The 27,450-nt window shown below is 43.6% G+C and overlaps 1 protein-coding gene across 5 annotated transcripts in view; it reads left to right on the top strand.

The window, feature by feature from the left end:
* Positions 1 to 293: 293 nt before the first annotated feature.
* The window catches only part of VIT (vitrin), a 95,952-nt gene continuing 68,795 nt past the window's right edge, over positions 294 to 27,450 (top strand). For all 5 annotated transcript variants that reach the window (XM_082745624.1, XM_082745622.1, XM_082745621.1 and 2 more), the window contains exons 1-2: positions 294 to 535; positions 22,824 to 22,893. In XM_082745624.1, the coding sequence (XP_082601750.1) occupies positions 22,842 to 22,893 (52 nt within the window). In that variant the 5' untranslated portion in view covers positions 294 to 535; positions 22,824 to 22,841. The remainder of the gene's footprint in view (positions 536 to 22,823; positions 22,894 to 27,450) is intronic.

Here is a 27,450-nt window from a genome sequence, read left to right as displayed (position 1 = left end):
CTTTCCTTATGCAGTTTAATCAGCTGTTCACTGGCATTTGAAAAAAGAAAGAAAATTTAATTGCCCCATGTAAGTCCTTTTTAAAGTATATGTTTTATTTCCCATTTTATCGAGGCACTTCTCTTCCACTTTTTAGAATTTCTAATTATAGAATTTGCTTACTGAAAATGTGTGCTTTAGGCTAGAAAAGAATATTTAGAAATCCTTACCCCAAAGAAAAGCCAGTGGGAGTGGAAATTTGAAAGAGGACCGCCTCATTCAGCACTAAAACCAGTGTGAGAAGCAGTGAGTGTGTGTGTGTGTGTGTGTGTGTGTGTGTGTGTGGCTAAAATGTGCTTTTCAAAGTGCTGAGAGGTTGATGGGAATGTTTGATTAGCTCCTCTGAGAAAAGAGAAAAGTTGCTTGGACCTCTCCTTGTTTCTTCTTTGGGGTAATTTGGACGGGATTTGTGATGCAGAAAAGCTTAAGGAAAAAAGGATATCCACTCTGTGCGGTGGAAAATTTTTGAAAAAAACAATTGCTCTCTTCAAACAAGGTATGTCTGATGAATTACTCAGCTATGTAGATAGTTTGCTTTCCATCCCTTATTATAAAACCTTAAAATGTATTTGTCATGAAGAAACGGCAATACATACCTTGACCAAGTAATCATTCTGTACAAATTTTAGTCTCAGGAGAATTGGGAGGGGGTGGGGGGAGTTGACATCCTTGTAAACGACTAATATTATGATTAACTATAGATCATATTATATATATAGATAGATCGTATTATATATTATTATATATAATATTAATTATATATATTAAGTCAACTATAAATGAATTGTGGTGTGCTAAGATTAGAACACGATCTTTCACTGTATTTTTAAACCAATGTTATTATGGTTAAAACAAGTTCGAAAGTATGACCTGAGTCTCTTTATCACACTGTCCTTTTTTTACCTTGCTTCCTCTATGGAATATGATAACAATGTAACAAATTGCTTCTAACAATATATGAAAAGCAGTATGAGAAATGGACACATTGATGCTAAGTGAAGAGAAATGATTTTAGTGTGGATCTGAACTTCTCTCTACTCAGATCTGGGTGGAATGTGGCTAGTTATACAATTCTGTATCTTGTTTATACTGGAAGTGTTTTCTTAGGCTGAATGCTTCTTTAACCGATAAGCCCGAGAAAGGGCTGGTATTGTTAAGTCTACTATTGTAGCTCGACTTTGCCCAGGGAAACAGAGTACAAAATCTCTTTTAAGCATGATTGGTGTCAAACCAGCATAAACATGAAATACATGCCTCAAGCCCAGGTTAAACAGAGAGGATAAGATTGAATAGTTAGACTCAATGGTTTGTTCCGAAAAACCTAGGCATCTTTGCCATCCTCAGGTCGAGAGCAGAATTCCAGATTTTCTTTGGGCTTATTGTAAAAATAAAACCAGGCATTCTTGGCTGTGGAGGTTATTCAAAAAATGTGAGCACTAAGAAAATAGCATTTTGCCATTACGTTGCATGGCAATAAATTTGGAAGTTTTGGTGGTAAAGTTCTGAGGTTGTTTTTCCCTCCGTCTCTTGAAAGATGAAAACAGCCTGCAGCGAAGCAAGATCAAACACTATTTGTTTGTGTATTTTCTCTCTTATGTGTGTTAGCTGCGAGTGGTGGCTACGCCTCCTCCGGTAGGAAAGCTGGACGCGTCTGTCTTTTATTTATTGAATTAAAATACCCTCTTTTGTAAAAGGGCTTTAGACAGAGAATCGAGAGACTAAAGGGCTGCATTTTTAATTGCAATGTGCCGGTTTCCCAGACTAAGCTTGATTTAAATATATCTTACACCTCACCCTGGAAAGGAAACACCTAAAGTACATTGGAAATGCTTAGGATCTATCTTTAAATGGCGCTATCTCCAGGGATATCATTTAGAAGATCTAGTTATCTCTTTGGCCAAGTTCCTGATTACAGGAAGATAGTTTCTTTCAGAAAAAAAAAAAAAAAAAAAAAAAAAAAGGCCCTGGGTTTGAAATGGTTTATGAACAGCATCGGGAAAACAGAAATTCTTGTGCTGTTCTCGCCTGTGGTTCCTGCCGGACGTACAGGCACGCAGGAAAGCTGTAGGGGTAGCGCACTGCGAGCTTGCGGTCCTATAGTACAGTGCTGGTTCTGACTGCCTGGCTGGGTCACCCTGGGAAAGGGGTGCAACATTGCCTGGCTTTCTTCCCCATCCGAAAAGGAGAAATCGCAATGCCTGCCTGCACCCCTCCCATGGTGGTCACGAGGTTCAATGTTGATTCCCAGCTCCAATAGGGTTTTGAAACGTGTCAAGTTCTATAGACATGTTATCTGGCCCCGGCCCCTTATTCAAAACTAGATTACACTGAAAGGAGTCACTGGTCTCAAAATAAATGTTTCGTGGCCTCCGGGATGTTACCTGTGGCTACATGCGTAGCTTACCTCCTTACTTCCTTGGAAGCAGAAGCCAGGGAGTGCCGGCAGCACGTGCTCTCTCAATAGAAGGGTATTCCAGCTCTGTGACCTTGGGGAAGATACTCCACATCTCTGAGTCCCCATTTCCTCACATGGGAAACGAGGAAGTTGGCCAAGGTAGTCTCTAAGTTTCCCTCCTAACGCTATGGTCCCGTGCCCTGGGACCTCTCCAATATCAAGAAGTGACAGGCCTCTGTACATTACAAAGTAAAGAGGCTCCAAACCCTGTGGTATATTTAAAATATTTATATTTACCTAATAACTTTTTGATATATATGAAAATGAAATGTTGGGGCGCCTGGGTGGCTCAGTGGGTTAAAGCCTCTGCCTTTGGCTTGGGTCATGGTCCCAGGGTCCTGGGATCGAGCCCTGGGGCTCTCTGCTCAGTGGGGAGCCTGCTTCCCCTTCTCTCTCTGCCTGCTTCTCTGCCCACTTGTGATCTCTGTCTATCAAATAAGTAAATAAAATCTTTTAAAAAAAATTTAAATAAATGAAATGTAGCATAACTGCATATTATATAAATGTAACACAATGGTATAGATATGTATATACATGTTATATATCATATTACTGTATTATTATATATATTACTATATATGTTACCTATATATGTTACTAAGGACAGTGTGGTCTACATTTTATAACAGACTTCTTTCAGTTTTCTGGTGCATTTCTATGACTATCTGTGAACCCTCATGTGGAGATAATATCAAATACCTGAACTTAAGGCCTTCCATCCAAGGCCAAGGCCAAGGCCAAGGCCTTGCACTGTATAGATACGCTGGGAGTCCAACAGAAGGATCCGCCCCCCCTCGCTTTTTTTTAAAGATTTTATTTATTTATCTGACAGAGAGATATTTATAGGCAGAGAAGCAGGCAGGCAGAGAGAGAGGGGAAAGCAGCAGATAGCCTGATACAGGGCTCAACCCCAGGACCCTGGGATCATGACCTTAGCTGAAGGCAGAGGCTTAACCCATTGAGCCACCCAGGCACCCCAGATCCACACCTTCTTAAATGTGTTAACTTCGGCAAGTTACTAAACTTTCTTGGGCTTCAGTTTTCTCACCTGTAAAAGGTGTCTGTTATTAGTGCCTACCTCATAGGGTTGTGGCAAAAAACGCCCATTGGTGCTTGGTACAATGTCAGCACCCAAACGTTAGAAATGTTTTCTTTATTATATGTGTCTGGAAGGAAGAAATCTGATCGGCTGTGAAACAAAGCGATCTTAATATCCTTCAAACTTTTAAACATTAACTCTGTGCCTGTGGGAAGCAAACAGATTTGAGAAATTATCTGATATTAATGTAATTATTAGAAATGTGTTGCCATTTCATCATGCAGAGGATGTGAGCTAATTCATCAATCAGCAAATGATAAGCAACAGAATGCCTAAGAATGGGTCCCTCTGTGGTTTGCAAGAGGTGGCGGAAATCCTGGCCCTCTGAGCATGCAGAGAGTGAGCTAGAGAATTGCCCGGGGAACCTGCTACCTTTTACCGGTATGACAGGTCCTTGTGCGTGTGGCAATGAGCAGCTTCTGCGAGTGCAGAGAAGAGGTAAAGAAAGGAGCAGTAGAGCAGGACACATTTAGGCGTGGCCTCAGCAGTAGCCATTGGATATAGTGCTGGTTACTCATTTTTAATGAAGTTGCAGGAGTGCACGCCAACGCCAGCTGTCAGCCCAGATCCAGCCCTAACTCCGGTCACTTGCCTGCATCCCTGGGCTCCCTGGCAACCAGTCTCGACAGTGGCGGACCTGTACCCCACTGGTCCAACTCCCATCACCAGCCTCGACTGCTGGTGGCACAGGCTATGTGGCAAGACCCTGCGACCACGGGAGTGCATGAGGACAGTCAGGGGCGACACCTGCTAGTGCACAGCAGTGGGGCCTGGCCCTTGCCCTGAGGTCAGTCTGTACCTGGCCCCTGCAGCCACCCAGTCCCCTGCTGTTGATCCCTGCAGCCCCTGAATGCACACCGCCAGCTCTGGCCCTCACCACCGCCTGCCCTGGTCTCCAGCCTCGGGATGCTGAGGCATCACTAAGACACAAACAGCCCTTGCAGATACCCCCAATGTGCTCACCCAGGACTACCCAGTTGCCAATGTTGGGGACCCCAGCACACCTTCCTGGACCTGGAGCCTCTGCAAGCCCCACTAGACCAAGGGTCACAGTCTGCTCTGGCATGCCTCGACCCACCAGTGAGGTCACCTGACCGAAGCAATCTTCTGTCACTGAAGTCAGGCCATAAAGTCTAGAAGAGGTAACTGGACACCTTCACAAAGCTATGAGCATCATGAAGAACCAAGAAAAGATGTCACCAAAGGAACACAGGAAACCACCAGTAACTGACCCTAAGAAATGGAGAGACATGAGCAACCTGACAGAGAATTCACAAGTGAGTACAGCGCTAAAGAATTTAATGATTTAGGAAAACAACACAAGAACAAAATAAGTTCAACAGACACAGACAGCATAAAAAAGAACCAAACAACTTTTGGAACTGAAGCATAAAAATTAAATTAAATTAAATTAGGGGCGCCTGGGTGGCTCAGTGGGTTAAAGCCTCTGCCTTTGGCTCAGGTCATGATCTCAGGGTCCTGGGATTGAGCCCCACATCGGGCTCTCTGCTCAATGGAGAGCCTGCTTCCTCCTCTCTCTCTGCCTGCCTCTCTGCCTACTTGTGATCTCTGTCTGTCAAATAAATAAATAAAATCTTTTTTAAAAAAATTAAATTAAATTAATTCAAACACACACACACACACACACACACACACAGACATTTAAATCAGTCTAAGATCACCTAGGTGAGTTCCTGTTTGCAGACCAGGAGGTGAAGGACCAAAATCCAAGGAGATTCCCAGAGCCCCACCTTCACAATGGAGCAAAGACTATTTTGGTCTTGTTTATTGCATTTTTCTGCGGTTACCTCACCTGTTACACAAACAGTTGTGGATACGGGGTTTAGAATTTGTTTTTAATCAAGTGGAAAACTTTTCCACTTCAACAGAATGCAAATCTTAAAGAAATCTCCTTAGAGACGTGTATCTGAAGTGCTTGGGGCTGCCTTGGGACAGCACAAAGCAGGCACCAGGTGACGCTCCAAGCTGAGACCTGTAAGAGCTACACGTCGTGTGGCAGCCTGCACCGGGCAGCAGGTGTTGTGGCTCGGCTGAAATCCATTGCCACATTCCAGCACTAATATCCTGAGGGAGAAAGGTGAGCTGAGATCATGGGATGCCAAAGTCCTCTTCTGAGTTAAATCGACAAGCCACGGGTCTTGGAACAAAAGGAACAGTAGTTTGGTTTACATTCAGTTTAGGAACTACTTTTGTGTTTGTGTTTTATTTTGGGGTTACAATTTTATTTATTTATTTATTAAGATTTTATTTATTTATTTGACAGACAGAGATCACAAGTAGGCAGAGAGGCAGGCAGAGAGAGAGAGAGGATGAAAAGCAGACTTCCTGCTGAGGAGAGAGCCCGATGCGAGGCTCTATCCCATCATGACCTGAGCTGAAGACAGAGGCTTTAACCCACTGAGCCATCCAGGCACCCCTGGTGTTACAATTTTTAAAAAGGCACAGGCTCATTTCTGCTTCCTATTCTTTCACTACGTGCTTTCCAATTCTTTTTAAAAATGCTAGCTATCATTCCTCAGCCACTTGATTGGTTCAGTTGTCCTATAGTCATCTAGAAGATTTTCATGAGAATGGGCTAAAGATCCTATAAATCTCCGAGAGAGAAGGAGGGAACACAGGTGTAGAATCGCTCCATTTTGGGGCCCTAGAAGAATTGAGGTCAATGGCAATCACAAACCCAAGTGGTTCCTTCACCAACAAGTCCCAGAATTAAGCCACAATTACCCTGGGCAGTGTCTTGTTGAGAGAGACTTAATTGGTTGCCTTGACTCCATAGAGTTCATTCAACTAGAGTCTACACAGGCCCTATTTGCAAGTGGGTGGAAACAAAAATGATGACAACAATGATGGTACTCATGACTCACCACCACCGAACAATAAAAAATCATATTTGCCAACACCCATACAGACACTGTGTGACAGACACTGGGTTAAGCCCTCTTTATGAAGTCACTTATTTAATCCTAACAACAACCCTGTGAGGTAGGTTGTAACCACTCAGTAACCAGACTGACTCCTGAGACACTGAGAAGTTGAGTAAGTTGTCCAAGGTCACACAGCCAGTAAGTGACAGAGCTCAACCTTAAACCCAAGCAGTCTCTTTCCAAAGCTCACGTTCCTAACCTACCAGGCAACGAGTACACATGCTCCTGGTTTTTCTGTCACCACACCAAATTAATCTTTGCCATCCTTGAAAACATCACTTTCAAGCCAAGTAAATTCCAAAGAAACTATTCCCTCTTGCAAGTAGAGACACAGGAGTAATCCTGAAGGAGGGGAGTGAAGGTGTTTTATTTCCATCATTCTTAGATGAGCTCCTGACTTAAGGACACTTGGCAGGTGTGTTGGGCAGACCTGACTCCCAGGGGGAGACTGAGGAGCAGACCTCATTATCAAGCCCTAGAAGTAGCCAGTCCCCCCAAATTGTCCTTTATCTTCACTTCAGGGCTAAGTTAGCAGCAAGGCACAGAAGGAAACTTGTTTCCTAATGACTCAGACTTCTTCAGAGAACCATGTTCCCTGATAAGGGTCTCTACGTTGACAACAGTCTAGTAAAAATTTCTCAAATTCCTTCCTTCAGTGAGAGAAAGGCTAAAGTTTTGTGTGGACATGTGGTAAAAAATCATAAAAACCACCCTTCAGGCTAGAGTGAGAAGGGACTCTGCATTCTTTCTTCTCAGATTCAAAAAGAAAAAAGAGAGAGAGAAACTATTCCTTCAGGGGAACCCAATGTATATTTTCCAAGAGATCAGGCCACTGGCATCTCAATGCTAAGTGAATTCTGTCCTCGGGCTTCCTCTGTGTCCCAGAGAAAACAGGCTTTGGAAATAAAGGTGCAAGTCAGCTTGCCTAGACTGGCTTTGCTTGTATAATAGAGTGAGTGAATCTATAGTCCGAAAGGTAAAAGGAATTTGGGGAAGAAGAGATAACCCTGAATGACAGGAACAACAAGTATTTATTGGGCCGCCATCATGTGCCATTATAATTCTACACGCTCAGGAAGGAGAGTGAACAAAATAGGCTCGGTTCCCCTAGAAGAGTGCCAATCTGGGGAGCACACAATAAACAGATACACGTGAGAGCTCTGGTGGTATTATGGGCTGTGAAAGACCTAAGACTATAGACTAAGGGGACCAGACAGAGCAGTGAGATGAAGTGATGATTTGCACGGCATCGTTAGATAAGTGTCTGGTGAATGGACGTTTAAACAGAGAGAGAGAGAGAGAGAGAGAGGCGACGGCAAAGCCATGGAGCAACCTATGTGGATACTTAGGGGAAGAACAATCCAGGCAGACGAAAGAGCAAAAGCAAAGGTCCTGAGGTAGCACCAGGCTTGGACAGGCCACAGTGTCTGGAAGAGCAGCATGAAGAAGAAAGGTAATATGGAGGTACTTGGACAAGTTGACGTGGGGGGCACTATCCAGATGTTCCTCGAGTTTCCCCAGGAGCCCCCCATTTCCCACTCACACACTTCACATGCCACTCTTGCCTCTGCCCTGGATGAAATCTGAGTAGGTCCCCTAATATTTCAGGCCACACTCAGAATTTTTAAAAAGACCTTGCCCACATCACATTCCCAAAACAATCAGTTTCATCATTAATATGAATGTAACCCTTAAGTAATGCTTAAAAACTGAACAATGGCGGTCACAGTTTCCAGTTTCACCCAGCCCCCGGGGCCTAACTGCTGCTGTGGGGAAGGGAGCGGGACTGGATTCTTTCTTTCTCTGCTCTGTGCCTCTCCTCCTCCTCCCCTTGGCCGCTAACAACAGTATCTTCATGTCCAGAGTTGAAGTGGGTACACAGAGGAAAGGTAAGAGGACAGAAGGACCTTGTAAGCAGATACTGTCATAAGCTGGCCCCCTGGGTTCCTTGGGCTTGGCCAGCACATACAGGGGTTTCTCATTCATGGGGGGCACCTCTGTGGGTTTGGAGAAGCTGCCCATTTGTTGGGAACTCCGGGTGCTGTTACATAGCTCTGGCTGGAGGTTTACGGGGTTCCTTGCTCAGCCTCTGAACACCCACCACTCTTTCTCCTGTGCTTCCTGCTGTGGCCTCCTCAGCCCTCTGTGCACCTGGCTTGGGCAGGACCTGAAGTGACCCCAGGCTGATGCTCACACAGCGGCTGGTTTGCCACAAGCTCTTTCCTCTCCTGTAGATGTCTAAATCGTGAGCCAGACACCAGGCCACTGTGCACCCAAGACCAAGAGACACAACCAGTCAGTCATCTCAAATGGGGCTACTGGGCATCCAAGCTGGACTTCCAAAGATAGTGACCAAGAGCCGGGATGCCTGGCTGACTGCCTCCCTCCAGACCACACCACAGTTGGAGGAGCCAAGAGGGAAGCTGGAGACTGGACAGCAGGAATTGTTTTAGCTGTCTTCCCTCCTTGTCCCTCTCCCCAGATGCAGGAGGGGAACCGGGGGACCCACAGTCATGAGAGAACCATCAGGGAGACCACTCGGGAACGTGGAAGTAGTTCTCCTGTAGTCTCAGCTGAAGCTAAGACAAAGCATCCTCCCATTTTAACATCTCATTCCACAGTCAATTACAATACACTCCGATGTTTATTTAGATGGGTGTGTTATGCCTGGTTAAACTTAAAAATGGGCCTGGAGCATCACTTTACCCTGAATAACATTTGTGTGAGAGAGAAAGCTATATGCGAGTTCAGGCCCAGATAGGACCCCCCAAAAATCTCCTGACCTTACAGCCAAGACAACTGTATCACACAACTATCACACAACATCTGTATTTCCAAGCGAGCCTCTTAACTACTGTCAACAGAGTTATTTCAAAAAGCCTCAGAATATGTGTCAGGGCGAAAAGGAAGGTGAACCCATCCTGGAATGTGGTAGAATGGGGCAGTCAGTTGGGTTAAATGCGAGGCCTGGGGTGGAGTTCTGGAGCTGCTCCCTGTTCATCCCACCCTTGGACAGCTCACTACATTCTCTAAACCTCAATTTCCTGCTCTGAGAAATGGGCATCATTGTAGCTAGCCCGTAGGCTCACCATGATAGTGAAACAAGATGGCCCCTGTGCCGAGGGAAGCGTATGGAAAGTGCTCAGCGAATGAAGCTGTTGGTATCGGAGGTGACTCTACACTTCTAAGTCTTTCCATGAAGAACAAAGAGACAATCCCATCTCATGTAACAGGCCACTGGACAGCAGGGCCTAAATTGTCAGAAGAGACGGTAAAGAGAGCTGGAAGGCTCTGGCAGCGCTGAGGATGGTCCGGAGGGCATCCTTGGAGCCTGATGCTACATGGCTCCCTTCAGAGACCCGGGTCTCCTGCTTCAAAAATGACTCCTTCTGCTGGTTCCCCCAGAACTTAATCCAGACTTAATCCTCCATGCCTTCAATGGCTCAGCCTTAGTGACTGCCCCCTCCTCCCCTGAAACCCTCCCGCCTCCCCCTCCCCCGCTGAACCTGTGGTGGCTGGGATTCAAGCATGTGCTTTGACCCACAGCCCTGCACTGGCCTCTCCCCTGCATGGGGACCACTGGGACCCTGTCACCTGTGACGAACCCCTTGTTACCAAGAGGCCAACGGGAAGATGCTATGGACCTTACAGACACACCCTCCTCTCCCTTCCCACCTCAGCTGGAAGGCTGTGTGAGAGCCCAAGATGTTTTTTCTGTGCCTCAGAATTGAAGTCCGACCAAAAAGCACAGAGTGTTCGGGCCAGTCCAGGCTCTGGGGATCGCATCTGGACGGTTCCAGACGCACAGCTCCAAACTCACACTGGATGGCCCCTTGGCAACCACAAACCTCAAAGCCCGAGGGAGAAAACCCAGTGGGAGGCATCAGGACGACTCCACAGTGTCAAACACATTAGGTAAAGACCCTTCTGATGAGAGGAGCTCCTCTTCCAAAACTCCATGAGAATCTTTTAAAGGCGCACGGTTTCCAGAGTAACTGAGAGGCGCGGTCATGGTCCACCTCGTCTTTTACTGAGGTCCTCAACCCTTCCCCCAGACTGACTGCCCTTCCATTACGGAGGATAAATAACTCTCGGAAGGAGTTCTTTAGAGCTCATTTGGGGGCATGCCTGCAAACTAGTGTTTTTTTCCTACTGGCAATATAAGATCTAAACTACCACTTCAGAGACGTAATTACTGTTTGCAGGCTCACTAGAAATCACTATTGGTCGCGGGCTCTGTGGATGTGGTAAGCATTACCATATGTCAGGTTCTTAACGAGGTACAAAATGATGGTCTGAAATATGCACACCAAAAAAGGCTTTCCCTTTTCGGTGTTGTGACATGTCAAACCATGCCACATGGATGGATGAAGCTCACGGCCTCAGCACAGCTCATTCATGAAACACAGGGACGACCTCCCTCACCCACCCACTGCCCACCAGTCAACATCGCTGCCTTAGGATTGGACTTGATTGTACATGGTGATCAAAAGTGGTCCCGGGGGAAAAAAAAATGTGGTCCTGGAGAAAGTGATCCTCAGGTATTCACATCTTAGTTATAAAAAAAAAAATTCCCCTATATTGATGGAAAATTCCTAGGTTGGGAATTCCTAGGTTATTTACATCCATAAGCATAATGTTCTTAGAAATACACTGGGGGAAAAACATTCTCACAAATCAGTTTCTCCCCTGTCATGCTGGATAATGAGTTCTTTGTGGTGGGGCTGCCCTGTGCCCTGCAGGACATTTCGCAGCATCCTGGCTTCTATCCACTAGAGGTAGAGGCCCCACCTGGATTACGACAACCAAAAATGTCTTCAAATGTCGCCAAGACTTCAGGGGAGGGGGCAAAATCACTTGTGATTTTGTGATCACTTGTGAACCACGGTCATCAACATACTGGGAACTCCGCAGCGACATTCTGACGGCAGAGTTTCAAGGTCACCCACTCCCGTGTTTGCCTCCCAGAGCATTCCAGGTGTGCGGGTTGTGTTCCTCATTCTCAGGGGTTGCCTCGGCTTATGGAATTCTCTGTCACACCTCTTCCTGGAGCCTCGCTCCCGAGTTGGACCCAGCCTCTCAGACCCCTGCTTGGTGCTACCAATGGACAGGCAGCCCCAGGTGTCCTTTTCATTTTAACTGTTGTCATTTTCCTACCAATCATGTCAGGGAAACAGATAAGTAAAACAACAGAATTGAAAAGGGTTTGAACCAAAGCTTCAGGAAATAGAAACCAACTCCAGCTGGCTGGAGTAAAAGGACCCAGAAACATTTATGTCATGCGCAGGAGACGGAGTCCAACTGGACCTCCTTCAGACTGGAAATGGGACCTGGCAAGTGGCCAGATACCAAAGTGTCCTCTCCCCCTGCTTCTCCCAGGGCCACAGGCTTTCTCTTCTCTCTTTCTGCCTTCACCTTCTGCATCTTATTCAGGAGCCCATATGGCCTTCAAGTTGGCTCCCACAGTTTCCAAGGCTTTCAGGTTCCTGAAGCTAAAATCACAAGGGAGGTCTTGATTGGCCGAGGTTATTTTTTTTTTTTGCCAGACCAGCTGAGTCGCACAATTTCTGTGAGTGTTATTTCTGCATCTGACTATAATATTTGAGATCTTCATTTCAGGGGTCTTTTGAGATTGAAGTCCTAGATGTCACCAGGCATTTAAACATGCAAAATATTACACAAATGAGGGGTGGAGTTCTTATTTTAGAATAATAGTATATAATGAATCACAGAACTATTTGGGATTTACAGTAATAGCTACGTGAGAGGTTTGATGTCGTAACAAGAGCTCAAGACTAAAATAGAGATCTAGCCTTAGACAAGTCACTTCACTGCTCTGAATTATGGGAAGAATAATGTCCATTCTACTTCCTCAAGAGGTTCTTAGGTGATTCAGACGCGAGAATTGTTGAGAAAGTGTCTTACAGATTCTGGCATTATTACAGACTTCACTTAAAAAGACAGGTAACTGTTAGTTAGGAAGCAGTCAGGAATACTTTTTTATTCCCTGCAAGCCCAACCAAAAGGGAAATACATTATCTCCCCTGTCAGGTGGTCCAGAGGTGGGCCCAGCCTCCAGGCACAAGACAGACAGAGCACCAGCTCTATTTCTCTGTGACTTATTGGCTGCTTTCCACCTTTTGGTGTTGACTTGCTTCTCACAGACTTGTCTCATGGTCACAAGATGGTTGCCAGCACACCAACAAGGAAGGGAACCTCTCTCCCTGAAGAATACAAGACTAAGTCTTTCCATTCTGTTTGTCTGATACAACACAGGACACAGCTCGTCTTTGAACTAGGTGCCATCACGCAGAGAGTGAGGCTATGCTGATAGGCTCAAGCCTGAGGTTCTGAGGCAATCCCCAGCAAGAGGGGAGAATGTACATAAATAAACCTTGGCTTAGACTTAGAACCAGGAGCCACCCCAGGAACTGGGATGAAGCAGCTTCCTCTGAATCATCTGTGTGTATTTATTCTTTTTATCAAATTGGGGCTGTGTTGGGTAAGAGGAAATGGGGAAGCAGCCGCTCTTCTTAGGTAGCCAATGGCATCCGGTCCACACAGTCTGATGGAGAGCATATCTTCAAGCAGCCTAGTACATTCTTCAGAACCATCACGGAGAAAAGGCAAAATCGTCCCTGCTTCCCTCACTATTCCGCTTGCACTTTTCTCTTGGTGTTTCTTTAAGGTAAAAGAAGGCTCAGCCGGTTAAGCGTCTGACTCTTGATTTTTGGCTGGGGTTGTGGGTGATCTCAGGGTCATGAGATGGAGCCCTGCCTTGTGCCCTGCGCTGGGCGTGGAGCCTGCTTAAGATTCTCTCTCTTCCCTGTGCCCCTCCCACCCTCTCTAAAATAAATAAACAAATCTTCAACCAAAAAGATAAAAGAAGGAAGGAATTGGAAAGAGAAAGTTAATAAGGAAAGAAATAAAAACCACCACACTTTCTGGCTCCCTCCCTTTCTCTTTCTCCCTCTCCACAAAATCCTGGGGGATTGTAGTAGTGGCTGCTGGTGTCATGGCAACAGCAAATGCAGTGTTTCAGGCCCAACCCAGAGGAATACGATCTGTGTGAAGGTTTGTATACAGATGGAAGCCACCTCCACATGGTAAAGGCCCCTCCTAGGATCTCACTAGATCAACCCACATCCACTGACAAGCGGCCGAGGCTTTACATCAGGCAGAGATGGCAAAGCAAGGTTGCAGATGTGGCCTCTCCCCGTTCAGAGATGTCAGTCCTCAGGGGATTTTTGGCATTTTGGAAATACAGCCCAAGCCTCTCATAACTATTAAATGTTTCCAGATGGACCCTGGCTCTTTCTGCCTTGTGGACAAAGAATATTGTTAGGTGCTCCCCCTTGTAGAGTCATAGATCAGACAAACATCAGCATTGCATAAATCTTACACGCCCACTAGGGCCGATTTTCTGCAAGTGAGGGGCTCAAGTAAACCTCTCGGGGGCTTATTAAAAATGATGAATGTAAAAATAACTTTTAAGTCTTCCATGTCTCCCTATTGCCTAAAGGATCAATTGCACATTCTTTAGGCGTGACATTCAAGGCCAACATGGCCCCTTCTTTCCTCTCAACAGGCTGATTCCTCTCCTGGCCTCTCGGAGCAGCTCCCAGTTTCTGAAGCTGCTCCGTCCCCTGGGTCGTGGCCTGCCCTCGCCACTCGTTGTGTTCCAACCTGCCAGTTCAACTAATTCAAGGCCCTTCCGACGCCCACGCCTCACGGCTATTTGCCCAACCTCCCCTTTTGCCATCACTGTTTGCTTTTCAACAAAAATCTTCAACTCTGGCTGCACACGGGAGACACCTGGGGAGCTTTAAAACAATATCAATACCAACCCAGACCAATGACATCAGAACAGATGAGGGAAGTGCCCTTGGTTATTATGCAACAGCTGTAGCAAATGGTGAACTATAAAGGCAAGGCTCTGGGCTCAGGAAGCCCAATTTGAAGTCCAGTTCCCCTTCTTCCCAGCCGTGGGACCTGAGGCCAAGTACCCCCCCTCTGCATACCTCTACATTTCCACCTCTAAAATTAAGGCAGGAAGGAACCCCCACCCCTCGGGTTATTGTAAAGATCAAATGAATATCCCTGACATTTAGTATGAGCTCCATCAGTGTTAGTTATGATGAAGGTGCCTCAGACTCCTTCTAGAAGCCTCCAGGCAACTTGGTGAGTGGACCTGCCCTGGGATCCTCTCTGCCCAGCACTGAGCAGACACACAACTTTTTTTGAGTGATGAAATGGATTCATGAATGAAGATGAATTTTGAATTTAGGAGATGGCAGAGATTTATAAGGAAGAGGTAGCTCATGAGCTGAACCTCGGATAGGCTGGATAGGCTTGTGAGAAGCAGATGAGGAGTGGGAAGGTATTCCAGAAAGGGCAATAGTAAGGGTCCGGGACAAGACACGGAGGTGCTGCATGTAGACAAAGACCCTTCTCGGACCCCAGGTGTGCTGTGGGTCCAAGGAGAGGATTACAGGAAAGAATTGCAGTGTGATGGTTTGAGATGGAAGTGGGGCCATTTCAGAAAGAGTCTGTAATGGCTCACCAAGGAATTCAGGCTCTGTTCTGAATAGGATGAGTGGACTGTGAAGAAGGAGTCTGAGACGGTGAATGGACAATCTAACCCATGCTTTAGGAAGCTAGTCCTCCCAGCGGGAGGGAAGGGTGACCTGGTACCCAGAGAGCAGACAGCAAGGAGTAGGCTAGGAGATTATTGTAGCTCTTATTTGATATCAACATTATCAATGTTCAATCTTCAAAAAAAGTTATTCTATTAATTCTGACTTATTAACATATGTGCACAGAGTAAGATTGAAATAGAACAAAACCATCAGACTCACTTCTGTCTTTGATCACTACTTACCCAATTTTCATTCTCTAAAGCAATCACTGCATGGTTATTAAAATAAAAAAAATTATAAGAGAGTACTATGGACAATTGTATGCCAACAAATTGGATAATCTAGCTGAAGTGGACAAATTCTAGAAACACAAAACCTACCAAGACTGTGAAGAAACGCAAACTCTGAATAGACCCGTAATGAGTAAGGAGATTGAATCAGTAATCAAAAATCTCCTGACAATAAAAAGCCCTGGGTCTGATGGTTTCTCTGGTGAATTCCAACGAACACTTAAAGAAGAACTAACAGCAAACCTTCTCAAACATTTCCCCCCAAATGCAGATAAGGGACTACTCCTTAAGTCATCCTATGAGGGCAGCATTACCGAAGATACCAAATCAGACAAAGGCACTACAAGAAAACTATAGTGTCCCCTATCAATACAATATCTCTTATAAATATTGATGTAAAAATCTTCTGTAAAATACTAGCAAATTGAATTCAGCAGCATATTAAAATAATTATACAACATGACCACATGGAATTTATTCCTGGAGTGCCACAATGTTTGAACATACACAAAAATCAATGAATGTAATACACCGTGCTAATAGAATAAAGGGGAAAAAACAAACACATGATCATCTCACCTGATACAGAAAAAGCATTTGGCAAAATGTAACATCCTTCCATGATAAAAACACTCAACAAACTAGGAATAGAAGGAAACAACTTGAACATAATAAAAACCGTATATGAAATCTCACAGCAAACCTCAGGCTCAAAAGTGAAAGACAGAAAGCTTCTCCTTTAAGATCAGAAGCAAGGCAAGGATGCCTACCAGTTCTCTCCACTGCTATTCAATAGAGCACTGGAAGTTCTAGCCAGAGGAATTAGGCAAGAGAGGTAAATAAAAGACATCCAAAATAGAAGGAGGAAGTAAAATTATCTCTGTTTGCAGATGATATGACCTTATATGTAGAAAATCCTGAAGATTCCACAACAAAACTGTTCAAATGGGGGAAAAAAAAGTTGTTAGAATAAATATATTAATTCAGTCAGGTAGTAGGATACAAAATCAACACAAAAAACTCAGTTGTGGGGCGCCTGGGTGGCTCAGTGGGTTAAAGCCTCTGCTTTCGGCTCAGGTCATGATCCCAGGGTCCTGGGATCAAGCCCAGCATCAGGCTCTCTGCTCAACAGGGAGCCTGCCTCTCTGCCTACTTGTGATCTCTGTCTGTCAAATAAATAAATAAATAAACCTTTAAAAAATATTAAAAAAAAACTCAGTTGCATCTCTATACATGAACAGCAATCTAAAAAGGAAATGAAGACAATTCCATTTACAATAGCATCAAAAAGAATAGAATTCTTGAGAATTAATTTAACCAAGGAGATTAAAGACTTGTACCATGAAAACTACAGAACATCGCTGAAAGAAACTAAAGAAGGCATAAATAAATAGAAATGTATTCCATATTCATAAATTGGAAGACTTCATATTGTTAAGATCTTAATACTACCAAAAGCAACCTACAGATTCAACACAGTACCTATCAAAATCCCAACGATGTTTTCTGCGGAAATTGAAAAACCCATCCAAAAATTTATATGGGACCTCAAGGGACACCAATTAGCCAAAACAGTCTTTAAAAAGAAGAGGCAAGCTGGAAGAGGCACAATTCCCGTTAGAAAGCTTACTACCAAGCTATAGTAATCGAAGTAGTGTGAGTCTGGCATAGAGGTAGACGTATATACCAATGGAATAGAATGGAGAGCCAAAAATTAACCCTTACGTTATGGTCAAATGATTTTTGACAAGAGTGCCAAGATCATTCAATAGGAACAGATATTCTCTTCAACAAATGGTGCTGGGAGAAGAGGATATCCATATGCAAAAGAATAAAGTTGGACACTTACCTAACACCTTAAACAAGTACTAACTCAAATGGATCAAAGATCTAAATGTAAGACCCAAAGCTAAAAAACTCTTAGAAGAAAACAGAGGACAAATGCTGTATGACATTGGGGTGGACAGTGATTTCTTAGATATGACACCCAAGGGGCATAGACAACAAAAGAAAAATAGACACATGAGTCTTCAGGAAAATTTAAAAATTTTGTGCATCCAAGACACTGTAAACAAAGTACAAAAAAATGGGAGAAAATATTTGCAAATCATATGTGGTAAGAGATTAATATCCAAAAGTATAGGTAACCCTTAAATTCAACAAGAAAACAACGTAATTTGAAACTAGGCAAGGGACTAGAATAGACCTTTTCCAAAGATTGACAAGTAGCCAATAAGCACTCAAAAAGATGTTCAACATCACTAATTATGGGGGAAATGCACATCAAAACTGCAATGAGATGCCACTCCACACCTGTTAAAATGACAACTACCAAAAGAGACAGAAAATAGGAGGTGTTGGTGAGACTCTGATGCTGGAAGACTTGAGCATTGTTAGTGGGAATGCAAAATGGCACAGCTGTTCTGAAAACAGTACGCTGTTTCCTCAAAAAACTAAAAAAAAAAAAAAAAAGCTACTATACAATCTAGTGATTTCCTTCTGAGGTATAATAATCACAAAAGAATTGAAAGCAGGGTCTCGGGGCACCTGGGTGGCTCAGTCATTAAGCGTCTGCCTTTGGCTCAGGTCATGATCCCAGGGTCCTGGGATCGAGCCCCCACACTGGGCTCCCTGCTTGGCAGGAAGCCTGCTTCTCCCTCTCCCTCTGCTGGTCCCTCTGCTTATGTTCCTCCTTTCACTGCATCTCTCTGTCAAATAAGTAAATGAAATCTTTAAATAAAATAAGAAAGAAAACAGGGTCTCAGAGAGATTTGTACATCCATGTTTATAGCGACATTTTTCACAATAACTAAAATGTAGACACAAACCAAGAGTTCATCAGCAGATGAACAGATAAGTAAACTATGGTTTATATATGCAATGCAATATTATTCAGTCTTAAAAAGAAAGAAACTCTGACATATGCTACAACATGGATGAGCCCTGAAAACATTATTCTATTTGACCTGGGCCAGTCACAAAAAAACAAATACTGTTTGATTCCACTTAAATTAAATACTTAGAGGAGTCAAAATCCTAGAGGCAGAATGCAGCCTGGTGGTTGCCAGGAGCTTGGGAGATAGGGGAAATGGAGAGTTTTTATTTAATGTGTTGGAATTTCAGTTTTACAAGACAAAAAGAGTTCTAGAAATGGATGGCGCCAATGATGGCACATTAAGAGTGTATTTAATCCTGTTGAACTGTACTCTTAAAAAGTGGTTTAGACAGTACATTTTACATTTGTATATTTTATCCGAATAAAAAAAATAATGGGAGAAAAAAACCCTGAAGAATCATATAAATATAAGGTGATGTTATTATTTATTACCAACTTGCTCTTTTCTAACTCTGGGCAAAAAAAGGACTGAATTAAATTGGCTGTCTACTCTACTTGCATCGGTATGTCTTTTTATCTCACAATCAAGTCTCATGCCTCAACAGAACTTCATATTCGGGACTCTATATTTACAGCTCATGGCACAAGCCATAAATTCTCCAATCAGTAACACAAGTTTTTGGAAACTCTGATTATTTTGTTTCTGTTCAAACCCCAGTGAACACGTGGGAATGTAGGGCTCTAGCATTCCTGCGCATGCCACAGCTTCGTGTCACAGGACAGTCTGCAGCAACTGCTTAACAGGGGTGGTGGCCATCCTTATCCCCAACCTCTGTAATGGTTAAGAGAGGGTTTGAATTTTTTTACACACATTTTAAAAGGCACCTCTCTGTTTCAAGGCATGAGAAACTAGACCAAGCTAGGACAGAAACTGAAGTGGTGAGAAAGAGGTCTGAAAACATTCTGACTCCAAGAAATCAGAGTGATTCTGGTCCTGTTCCATCAGGAGCGAGTCAGCATTTGGGTGATAATTCCTCCAGGGTTAGAGTGTTTCCTGGAATCCTGTTTGTTTTTATCCACCCATCCCAGCATGGAAAGATCAGATACTTTATGTCTCCTAAAGTTGTAAGACAGATCTGCAAGCATTTCTCTCTGCAATCCATCTTCCCTCTGCTTGTTGACTATCGATAATGTTTATTGAGAGATAAATCACATGCCAGAAATTGAAAGTGTACAATGCACTAGTTTTTAGTGTATTCATAAGATTGTCTTTGTTTTCTTTCCTCTTTTTATTTCCTAGGGAAAGGAGAGAGAGCCTTAGCTACTCACTCATTGATTCAATGTGTATCTATTGACCACATAAAAAATAAAGTACAAATCCCTGCCCTCATGGAGCCTGCATTCTAGTGGAGAAAACAAACAATAAACAAATAAAATACCTAAACCATAAAGTATGTCAATGATGATAGTAACATAAAAAAATAGTAGAAAAAATAGGGTGTAGCAGCTGGTTGTGGGTAGGAGACGGATTACAAACTTAAGCTGAGTGGTAAGGGGACATCTCAAGAGATGGTAACATTGAAGCGAAGACTTGGAAGAAATGAGGAAGTTAATCATGTTCTCATCTGGGGGAAGAGCATCCGGGTAGAGGAAACAGTAAGTGCAGAGACCATGAGGTGTGTGTTCTAGAAACAGCCAGGAGACCAGTATGCCCAGACCTTAATAGGTGAGGGAGAAATGAGGTCAGGAGCCACATAGGGTCATAAGCCACTTGACTAGACTTTGGCTTTGATTCTGGGTATGGTGGGAAGCCACGTTAGAGTTTTGATCTAAGGAATGCTGGGAACTGATGTACTTTGAACCAGGTCATGCTGGCTGCTATGTGGATCATGGAGTCAGAGGGAGAGGGAGACGTTTGTTAGGAGGCTGATTACAGTAATCCATGAGACAGGAAGCATAGCCTGAGCAGACGGCAATGGGGAAATGAGAAGATTGGGCCAGATTCTGGATAGAGTATGAGTGTTGCGCCAACAGGCTTGGCTGAGAGAGAAGATGTGGAGAAAGAGAAGGAGAAGTCAAGGTGACTTGAAATCTGCAAAGCTGAACAGTAACAGGCGATTGGTGGGGCTGGCTTAGGCGGGGGACAGAGGGGCAATTTCCTGTACTGCATTTATCCTAGAAGAAAGGTAACTGTTTAGGCCTGAAAACAAGTAAGTTGTTCTGGAGCGTTTCAAAATAGGAAAAGACAAACAAATTGTTACTTGTTATCATCCTATTTCTAAAACATAACCCAGCTACTTAAGCATCAAATTGCAAATAGATTGCACGCATGGTTTTATTTCTATTTTTGAAACCAAAAACATTATCTGTCTATTATGTAACCAGTAGTCATCTACCTTTATTAGGAAATTTAACATATTGCAATTGTTGCTGGAAATTAACAAAATCATCAGTTCTGTCTGAGGTTGCTCTTGCTGCCTAATTTAATTGTTTGTGATAAAATCTTTCATATACTAAACAGATTTATTTAAGTTAATTGCATTAGGTACTTGTTTTACTACTTCGACCATAATTTGATAATTGCTTTTTGTTAATAAAATCTACATAGTCCTGAAACTAAATACTGGCTATAAGCCTGCCCTGGACGTAGCTAGTACCAGATTATGTTTCAAATTCTCTACTTTGGCAGCTTCAAAATCAACCATGGAAGATTTACACACAGAAATCAACAAACATTACAAGTCGGGGATTTTTTCCCTTAGAGAGCAGATTCAGCAGGACACTACGGGGCATAGAGACATGTAGGGTATGAATGCCAGATTTCAGCCCCACAGTGGTGGCATTGGACAGAGAGGATGTAATGAGAGCCATCTACCCCAGAAGGTAGGTGTGCTTTATCCTTGACATTGCTTAGAACTGCTAGCTTATAAAAGTAATAAAAAGCAGACCAACCTTAAGCTTTCAATTCTCTACAGACAAGGCTCTTCCTTGTTGTCCATGCCCAGGGCAGGTTTTTCCCACCACTCCCACCTCCAATCTCGTCCTGCTGACTGTCCGGTCACCAGGGGAGTGACATGTAACTTTTCTAAGCCTTCATTTCCTGAAGGGATCATAAAATCTACCACACTGTCTTGTTGTGAAGACTTGAGACCAAATAGAGTACAAAGTATATGCTCTAGGTAGTGAGTAATGGTAGGATGAACAAAACTTTTAGGGTTATCTCCCAGCCCCAAGAGAAGGAGGAAACCCCATATAGATCAACAGCATCTTCATAACCACTCTGCCCCTGTCAATGCTGTTCCTCCCACTTGGGGTCACGTCTGTTTCTTCATGTCCAAACTGTTTGCCTTTCAAAATTGACCCAGTTGCTATTCCCTCTAACAGACTTTCTCTTTTTCCCATGGCTGATATAATCTCTCCTTCCTGTAAAATTCCCTGGCTTTGGGGGGATTCTCTGGTACTTTCCCAGGCCTACTGGAGTAGAATCTGCATTTTAACAAGATCCCCAGGGGATTCCTATGCATGTAAGATTTAGGAACTCTTTGCTAAATCACTGGATCTCACACTTGTCAGCACATTGGAATTACCCAGGGAGCTTTTAAAAACTTAACGCCTAGATCCCACCTTAAGAGATTCTGATTCAACTGGTCTGGGGTACAGCCCGTGCACCAGGGTCTTTTAGAACTCCCAAATGATCCTAATATGCATCAAAGTTTGAGAACCACTGGTCTATAAACTCTCCCTATACTCCCTTATGGAGCCTGCACACTTCCTAATGTTAAGGTTATTTGTGTCTATATATGTTTTCCCACTTGTAGTAAACTGTAAATCTTTTAAGAGCAAGAACTAGTTCTTCATTCAGTTTTTATCACCCCCTCCCTAACAATACCTGGCATGTAATGGGAGTTTAATAAAGACTATTGCATGAATGATGAATGCATCGTTTATCTGTAATCTAAAAAGGGTCTCTTGGGGCGCCTGGGTGGCTCAGTGGGTTAAAGCCTCTGCCTTTGGCTCAGGTCATGATCCCAGGGTCCTGGGATGGGCCACACATTGGGCTCTCTGCTCAGTGGGGAACCTGCTCCCCCTCCCCCACCTGCCTCTCTGCCTACTTGTGATCTCTCTCTGTCAAATAAATAAATAAAATCTAAAATAAATAAATAAATAAATAAATAAATAAATAAAAATAAAAAGAGTCTCTCAATACCTAAGAATAGCTTTTGTCCTAATCTGAAGACGGCTTGAACCTATTCCCAAAATTATGGAGTCAATTCTTCACTTCTCTGAAGAACGGGGGCTGATGGCTAGAATGGGATTTCTACCTGAGGAGGCGGGCTCTCTGGGTACCAGTGAGTCGGGCCACTGCCATCTCTGGGGGCTCCTTAGAGAAAGCTGGAGGAATCCGGAGACCCCGGGGAGCAATGAAAGAAGCAAAATGAAGGGGCCCCTCCCTACACTCCATGTATCAGTTCAGAACTCTTGGCTGAAATATGATGGTGTTATTGTTTCTTCCTCTCCAGGGCGCCATTTTGATATTTATGGGGATTGTTGTCCTCACTATGAAGGCATCTGTTATTGAAATGTTCCTTGGTAAGTACTTTTATGTGTGTATCTGGATACGCTTTTAACATTTTCCTAAGGTCCAAAGAATCTTGCCAAGAAGAGGCTTAAACCAAGACAGAGCATATAAACAGTACAGTGTATCTTTTTATGATAAACATTTTAGAGAGATGTTTAAGTGAGAATGTTAAGTGTAGATCAAATTCAAGATGTACGTGTGTATATATTCTTGTATAAAGCAAAATTGTGTATCACATGTGTGTACATGTTACACACATATACACACACATATCTTGCCTTCTTCAGCAACTAGCAAATGTTTCAGATGGAATATATTTACAGATTCTGAATTCAGAAATCTTAATGCTTATTTAAAAAAAAAAATCTCATCACTGACATGTCCTTATTTGTACACTGGTGACTCATGCTCTCACAGATGGAACCCACACCCGTTATCAGCAGAGAACACAATTTCAGGTAGGCTCTGGAGGAGCCACAGTTGGGCTTCAGGAAAGAAAAGGATTGATGGGGTTAGCATTAAGCCCAAGGGTGATTATCTATTAATCTTGACCCCCGCTGTGCCCTGGCCACGTTGGAGAGAGCAACCCTATGGGAATCACTGCCTTACTCCTACCAGGGTAGGGTGCGAAGACTTTTTGGACATTGTATTCGTTTGCTAGGGTGCCATGACAAAATACCACAGGCTGAGTGGCTTGAAACAGTGCAGTTTTATCCTCTCACAGTCCTGAAAGCTAGAAGTCCAAAACCAAAGTGTCAGCAGGGTTGGTTTCTTCAGAGGGCTGTGATGGAGCCTGTGCTCCATGCCCCTCTCCTTCGGGAGGTTTGGCGGCCATCTTTGGCATGTCTTGGCATCTCTGCCACCATCTTCACGTGGCGTTCTTCCTCAGTTGGATGAGTATCTGTTTGTGTCCAAATTTCCTTTTCTTATAACACTAGTCATAGGGGATTAGGAGCCCAACCTACTCTAGTACAACCTCATCAGAACTTAAACAATTACATCTATTTCAAAATGAGGTCACATTGGGTTTTGAGGGCTGGGACTTCAACCAATGAATTTAGAAGGGACAAAATTCAATGCAGAATATAGTCAGAACGTTCCAGGTCTGTGTAGAGGAGGTCTCTGCAGCAGAGTTGGGGAACAGAAGAGAAAGAGGAGACACAGGGAAGGCAACAGGGCTCTCACGGGGTGGAAGGAGCCTAGACCAGGAGTCGGAGAGACCCTGTGGCTTCCAGTCCAGACCGCCCGCCAACCTGCTAAGCTCAAGCCCCTTCATTTCCAGTTTGCCCTTTGAGAGGCTCTCCCCTCCCATACTGCCCAACTGGTTAGTGTTTCTTATGTAGGGCAGGTGGGGAGTCAGGAATAGAAAGACTTTAGCTGCTGTAAAACACACAAAGCCAGCAAACCCCGAGGCCATTTCATACTCTGCATGTCCCCCATATGACAGAACCAAGAAGGGACACTTGACTGTCCTTCCTTGTCCCCAGACTCTCACAACCTGTCTTTCTGCAGAACTCTCTCCCCTCAGGGCTGCACATTCAGAAGGTAAGAAATCAGAGCCAGTAAAGGAGATTCCTGTCACACAATTCCCTCTCTGTGCTCACGTGTCTGTCTCCCCAGCATCTCTCTTACTCAACTGCTTGTCTCCATCCCAGGGCCATTTCCCTGTCACTCTCCTCAGTACTGGGACAGCCTCCCTGCCCCAAATCCTGACCCCTCCAACTCCTTCTCAACCACACCCCAATTAATCTCTCTAAAGAACACGTCGGATCACCACTCTTGACTTAAACTCCTCCGTGGTTCCCCTTTGTCTTTGGGATGGGACCTATAACTCTAAAAGTATCTTGCTTGCTGGGAAGACCTTCCTGATATGGCTCCCCTTGCTGTCTTCTGCTCTCCTTCTCCCCACAGAGCCCACTCCGGCTTCTGAGGAACTGAAAAGTACTGACCTTCTCCGTCCCTCAGGGCTCACATCATTTTTCCCCTTCAGGCCTTTGACCATGCTGGGTCCCTTGCCCAGAATGATCTTCCTCTCACTCCCACACCCCCCACAAGCCCTACTCGTCCTGGGGAAGCTTCCTTCCACCACCCCTCCCCCATTTGACCAGGCCATCTTCCTAAGGGCTTCTGTGGTGCCCTGTATTGATTCTCATTATAGCTGTGTCATGTTCCCCTTTCCACTCGGCAGGCTCCCCCAGAGCTGTGAACTCACTGAGGGCAGCTGGCAGGAGCTGTGTCCTGCATTTTCGATGCTGAGCACATCTCATAGGCACTCAAGAAATATTGTAAAATAAATTATTCTTAGGGATGCTAGATTTGTAAGGAATCAGAGTCCAACTGTGCACCTAATTCCAATGTGTGGGTGTATATATACTACAAATCAAATATCACACAGTACCGTCAAATGATCCCCCCCTTAATTAATGTCAATTAAGTATTCAATATATATCAGAGCTAGCATGTTTAAGACATCCTCAAATTTATGATACAGCAGAGTTTTATGCCACTGTCTTTGGAGCACTGTGTGTAATCACAACTGTGCTTATGGGGAGTGAGTGGAATAAATGAGCTAAGGCAGTAGTCAGCAAACTTGCAATCTGGTTCCAGCTTTTGCCCCAAAGACCTGCAGCTTTAGCCAAGGTGTTAACCTTGACCTTTGTGTCTTTTTTCTTAATAAAATAAAAGGATAACCTACAAAGCTCTTCCCAGCTTTAATATTCTGTGATTTGAAGCATAATTTTATGATTTACATGATTGTAGAGAATAAGTCGTCCTGTCTTTGCTATGAAGCTCTGATTTATATGACGTTAGATGTTTCATTGAGTACATAATATGAAATTAAAGCGTGGGGGAGGGGTGCCTGGGTGGCTCAGTGGGTTAAGCCTCTGCCTTTGGTTCAGGTCATGATCTCAGGGTCCTGGGATAGGGCCCCGCACCGGGTTCTCTGCTCAATGGGGAGCCTGCTTCCCCATCTCTCTCTGCCTGCTGCTCTGCCTACTTGTGCTCTCTCTCTGTCAAATAAATAAATACAATCTTAAAAAAAAAAAAAAAGAATTTTTTTAAAAAGCCTGGGGGAAATTTGAACTGCTTTAAAATGATCTGCTTTGTAAATCAGTTTTCAGGAAGGCACTGTGGACACTTAAAGAGAAGCAGAGCTGGAGAGTGTTTAAAGTGGTAAATATAGATTTTAATCAGGAACTACTCCAATCGAGGAGATCTCACTGTAGAAATGGGCTCAATTCCAAATATAACAAGGGACATGGAGATTTATATCTGAGAAGCAGGTTGCGGGGGGTCGGTGGTTGGAAATTACTGAGAGAAGACATCAAGGGTGGAGGATTCTTGCTAAACCTATCTGACATGATTCTTGCTAAAGGCAGACCAGGGTGATCAGATATCTATCAAGGGTGGGGGATTCTCTCTAAATAGGATTCTTGCTAAAACCGGGTGATGCAGGACCAACAAGGAGGAACACTGAAGCCCAGTGTCAAAGTCCAGTTGGGAAGAGGGCTTGGAGGAGCCCCATTAGAGTTTGGTCAAGGAGAGAGTCCTTGTCAATACCACTAGAGTTAGTATCCTGAGGGGCCCTGGAGTTTATGGGGTACACGGAGGCATTTCTATAAAAGTTGTAGACACATAATAAGTTTTCAGTAAGAGCTTCTTGATTTGATCATTGATTAGATGTCATGGCACTTCATGTCTTTCTTGAAAGTAAGTGAATTCTGATGATAATTCATGACTGGCCAGAAGACTGGGATAGGAGCGCCGATTAACCATACTGATGATTTTGGTAGCCCTTTTCATTTTCATAAATCTAATCGATTTCAATATAACCCAGTTAAAAAACACAGTTTATCTTGTCTTTTTTTAATTGTAAAAGAAACATATTCTTTATAAAATATGAGATTTATATATGAAAAATACTATAAAATGGCAAAAATATACAAAATAAAAATGGAAACGACAATGCCATCATTACAAACATTTTGGTATGTTTGTTCCACTTATTTCTCTCTGGATATATTCTAATTTTGTCCGAATCATTCTTCAGGTTAGAGCTGAGCACTTGCCAGTTTGTTTAATATTCTTTAACACATCATTTGTAGTAAATGCTCAGGGTACCCCTACTGTTGGGACATTTCCAGCATTTCATTATTTCCAGACTATCATTATAAATAATGTTTAGTGAACATTTTTTACATAAGTTTTTGTCTATATCTCTAATTATAATTTGGGATATATTCCTAGAGGTATATTTCCTAGGACAAAGAATATAACTCTTTTTAGGGCTGTTGAAATATATTACCAAATGGCTTTCCAGAATGACTCCACCTTCTTAAACTTCACCAACAGCGTACCTAAATGCCCTAATCTCAAATCCATGCCAAGATTAAGTATCATCTTGTTTTCAGTATTTACTGACATAATATGGGAAACTACCCCTGGGTTTGGCTCTGGCTTGCAATTTTTATCATTAATGAGATTGAATGTTGTTTTAAGCTCATTCACTTGCATTTCTTTATCTATAAGCTATCTGGGGGATCATTTATTTAATTCTAAAACAATTA

Source organism: Mustela nivalis, assembly GCF_964662115.1.
Source record: "Mustela nivalis genome assembly, chromosome: 8".
NCBI classification, from domain to species: domain Eukaryota; kingdom Metazoa; phylum Chordata; class Mammalia; order Carnivora; family Mustelidae; genus Mustela; species Mustela nivalis.
The sequence above is the reverse complement of the archived record's forward strand: the minus strand, read 5'-3'. Positions and strand labels throughout refer to the sequence as shown.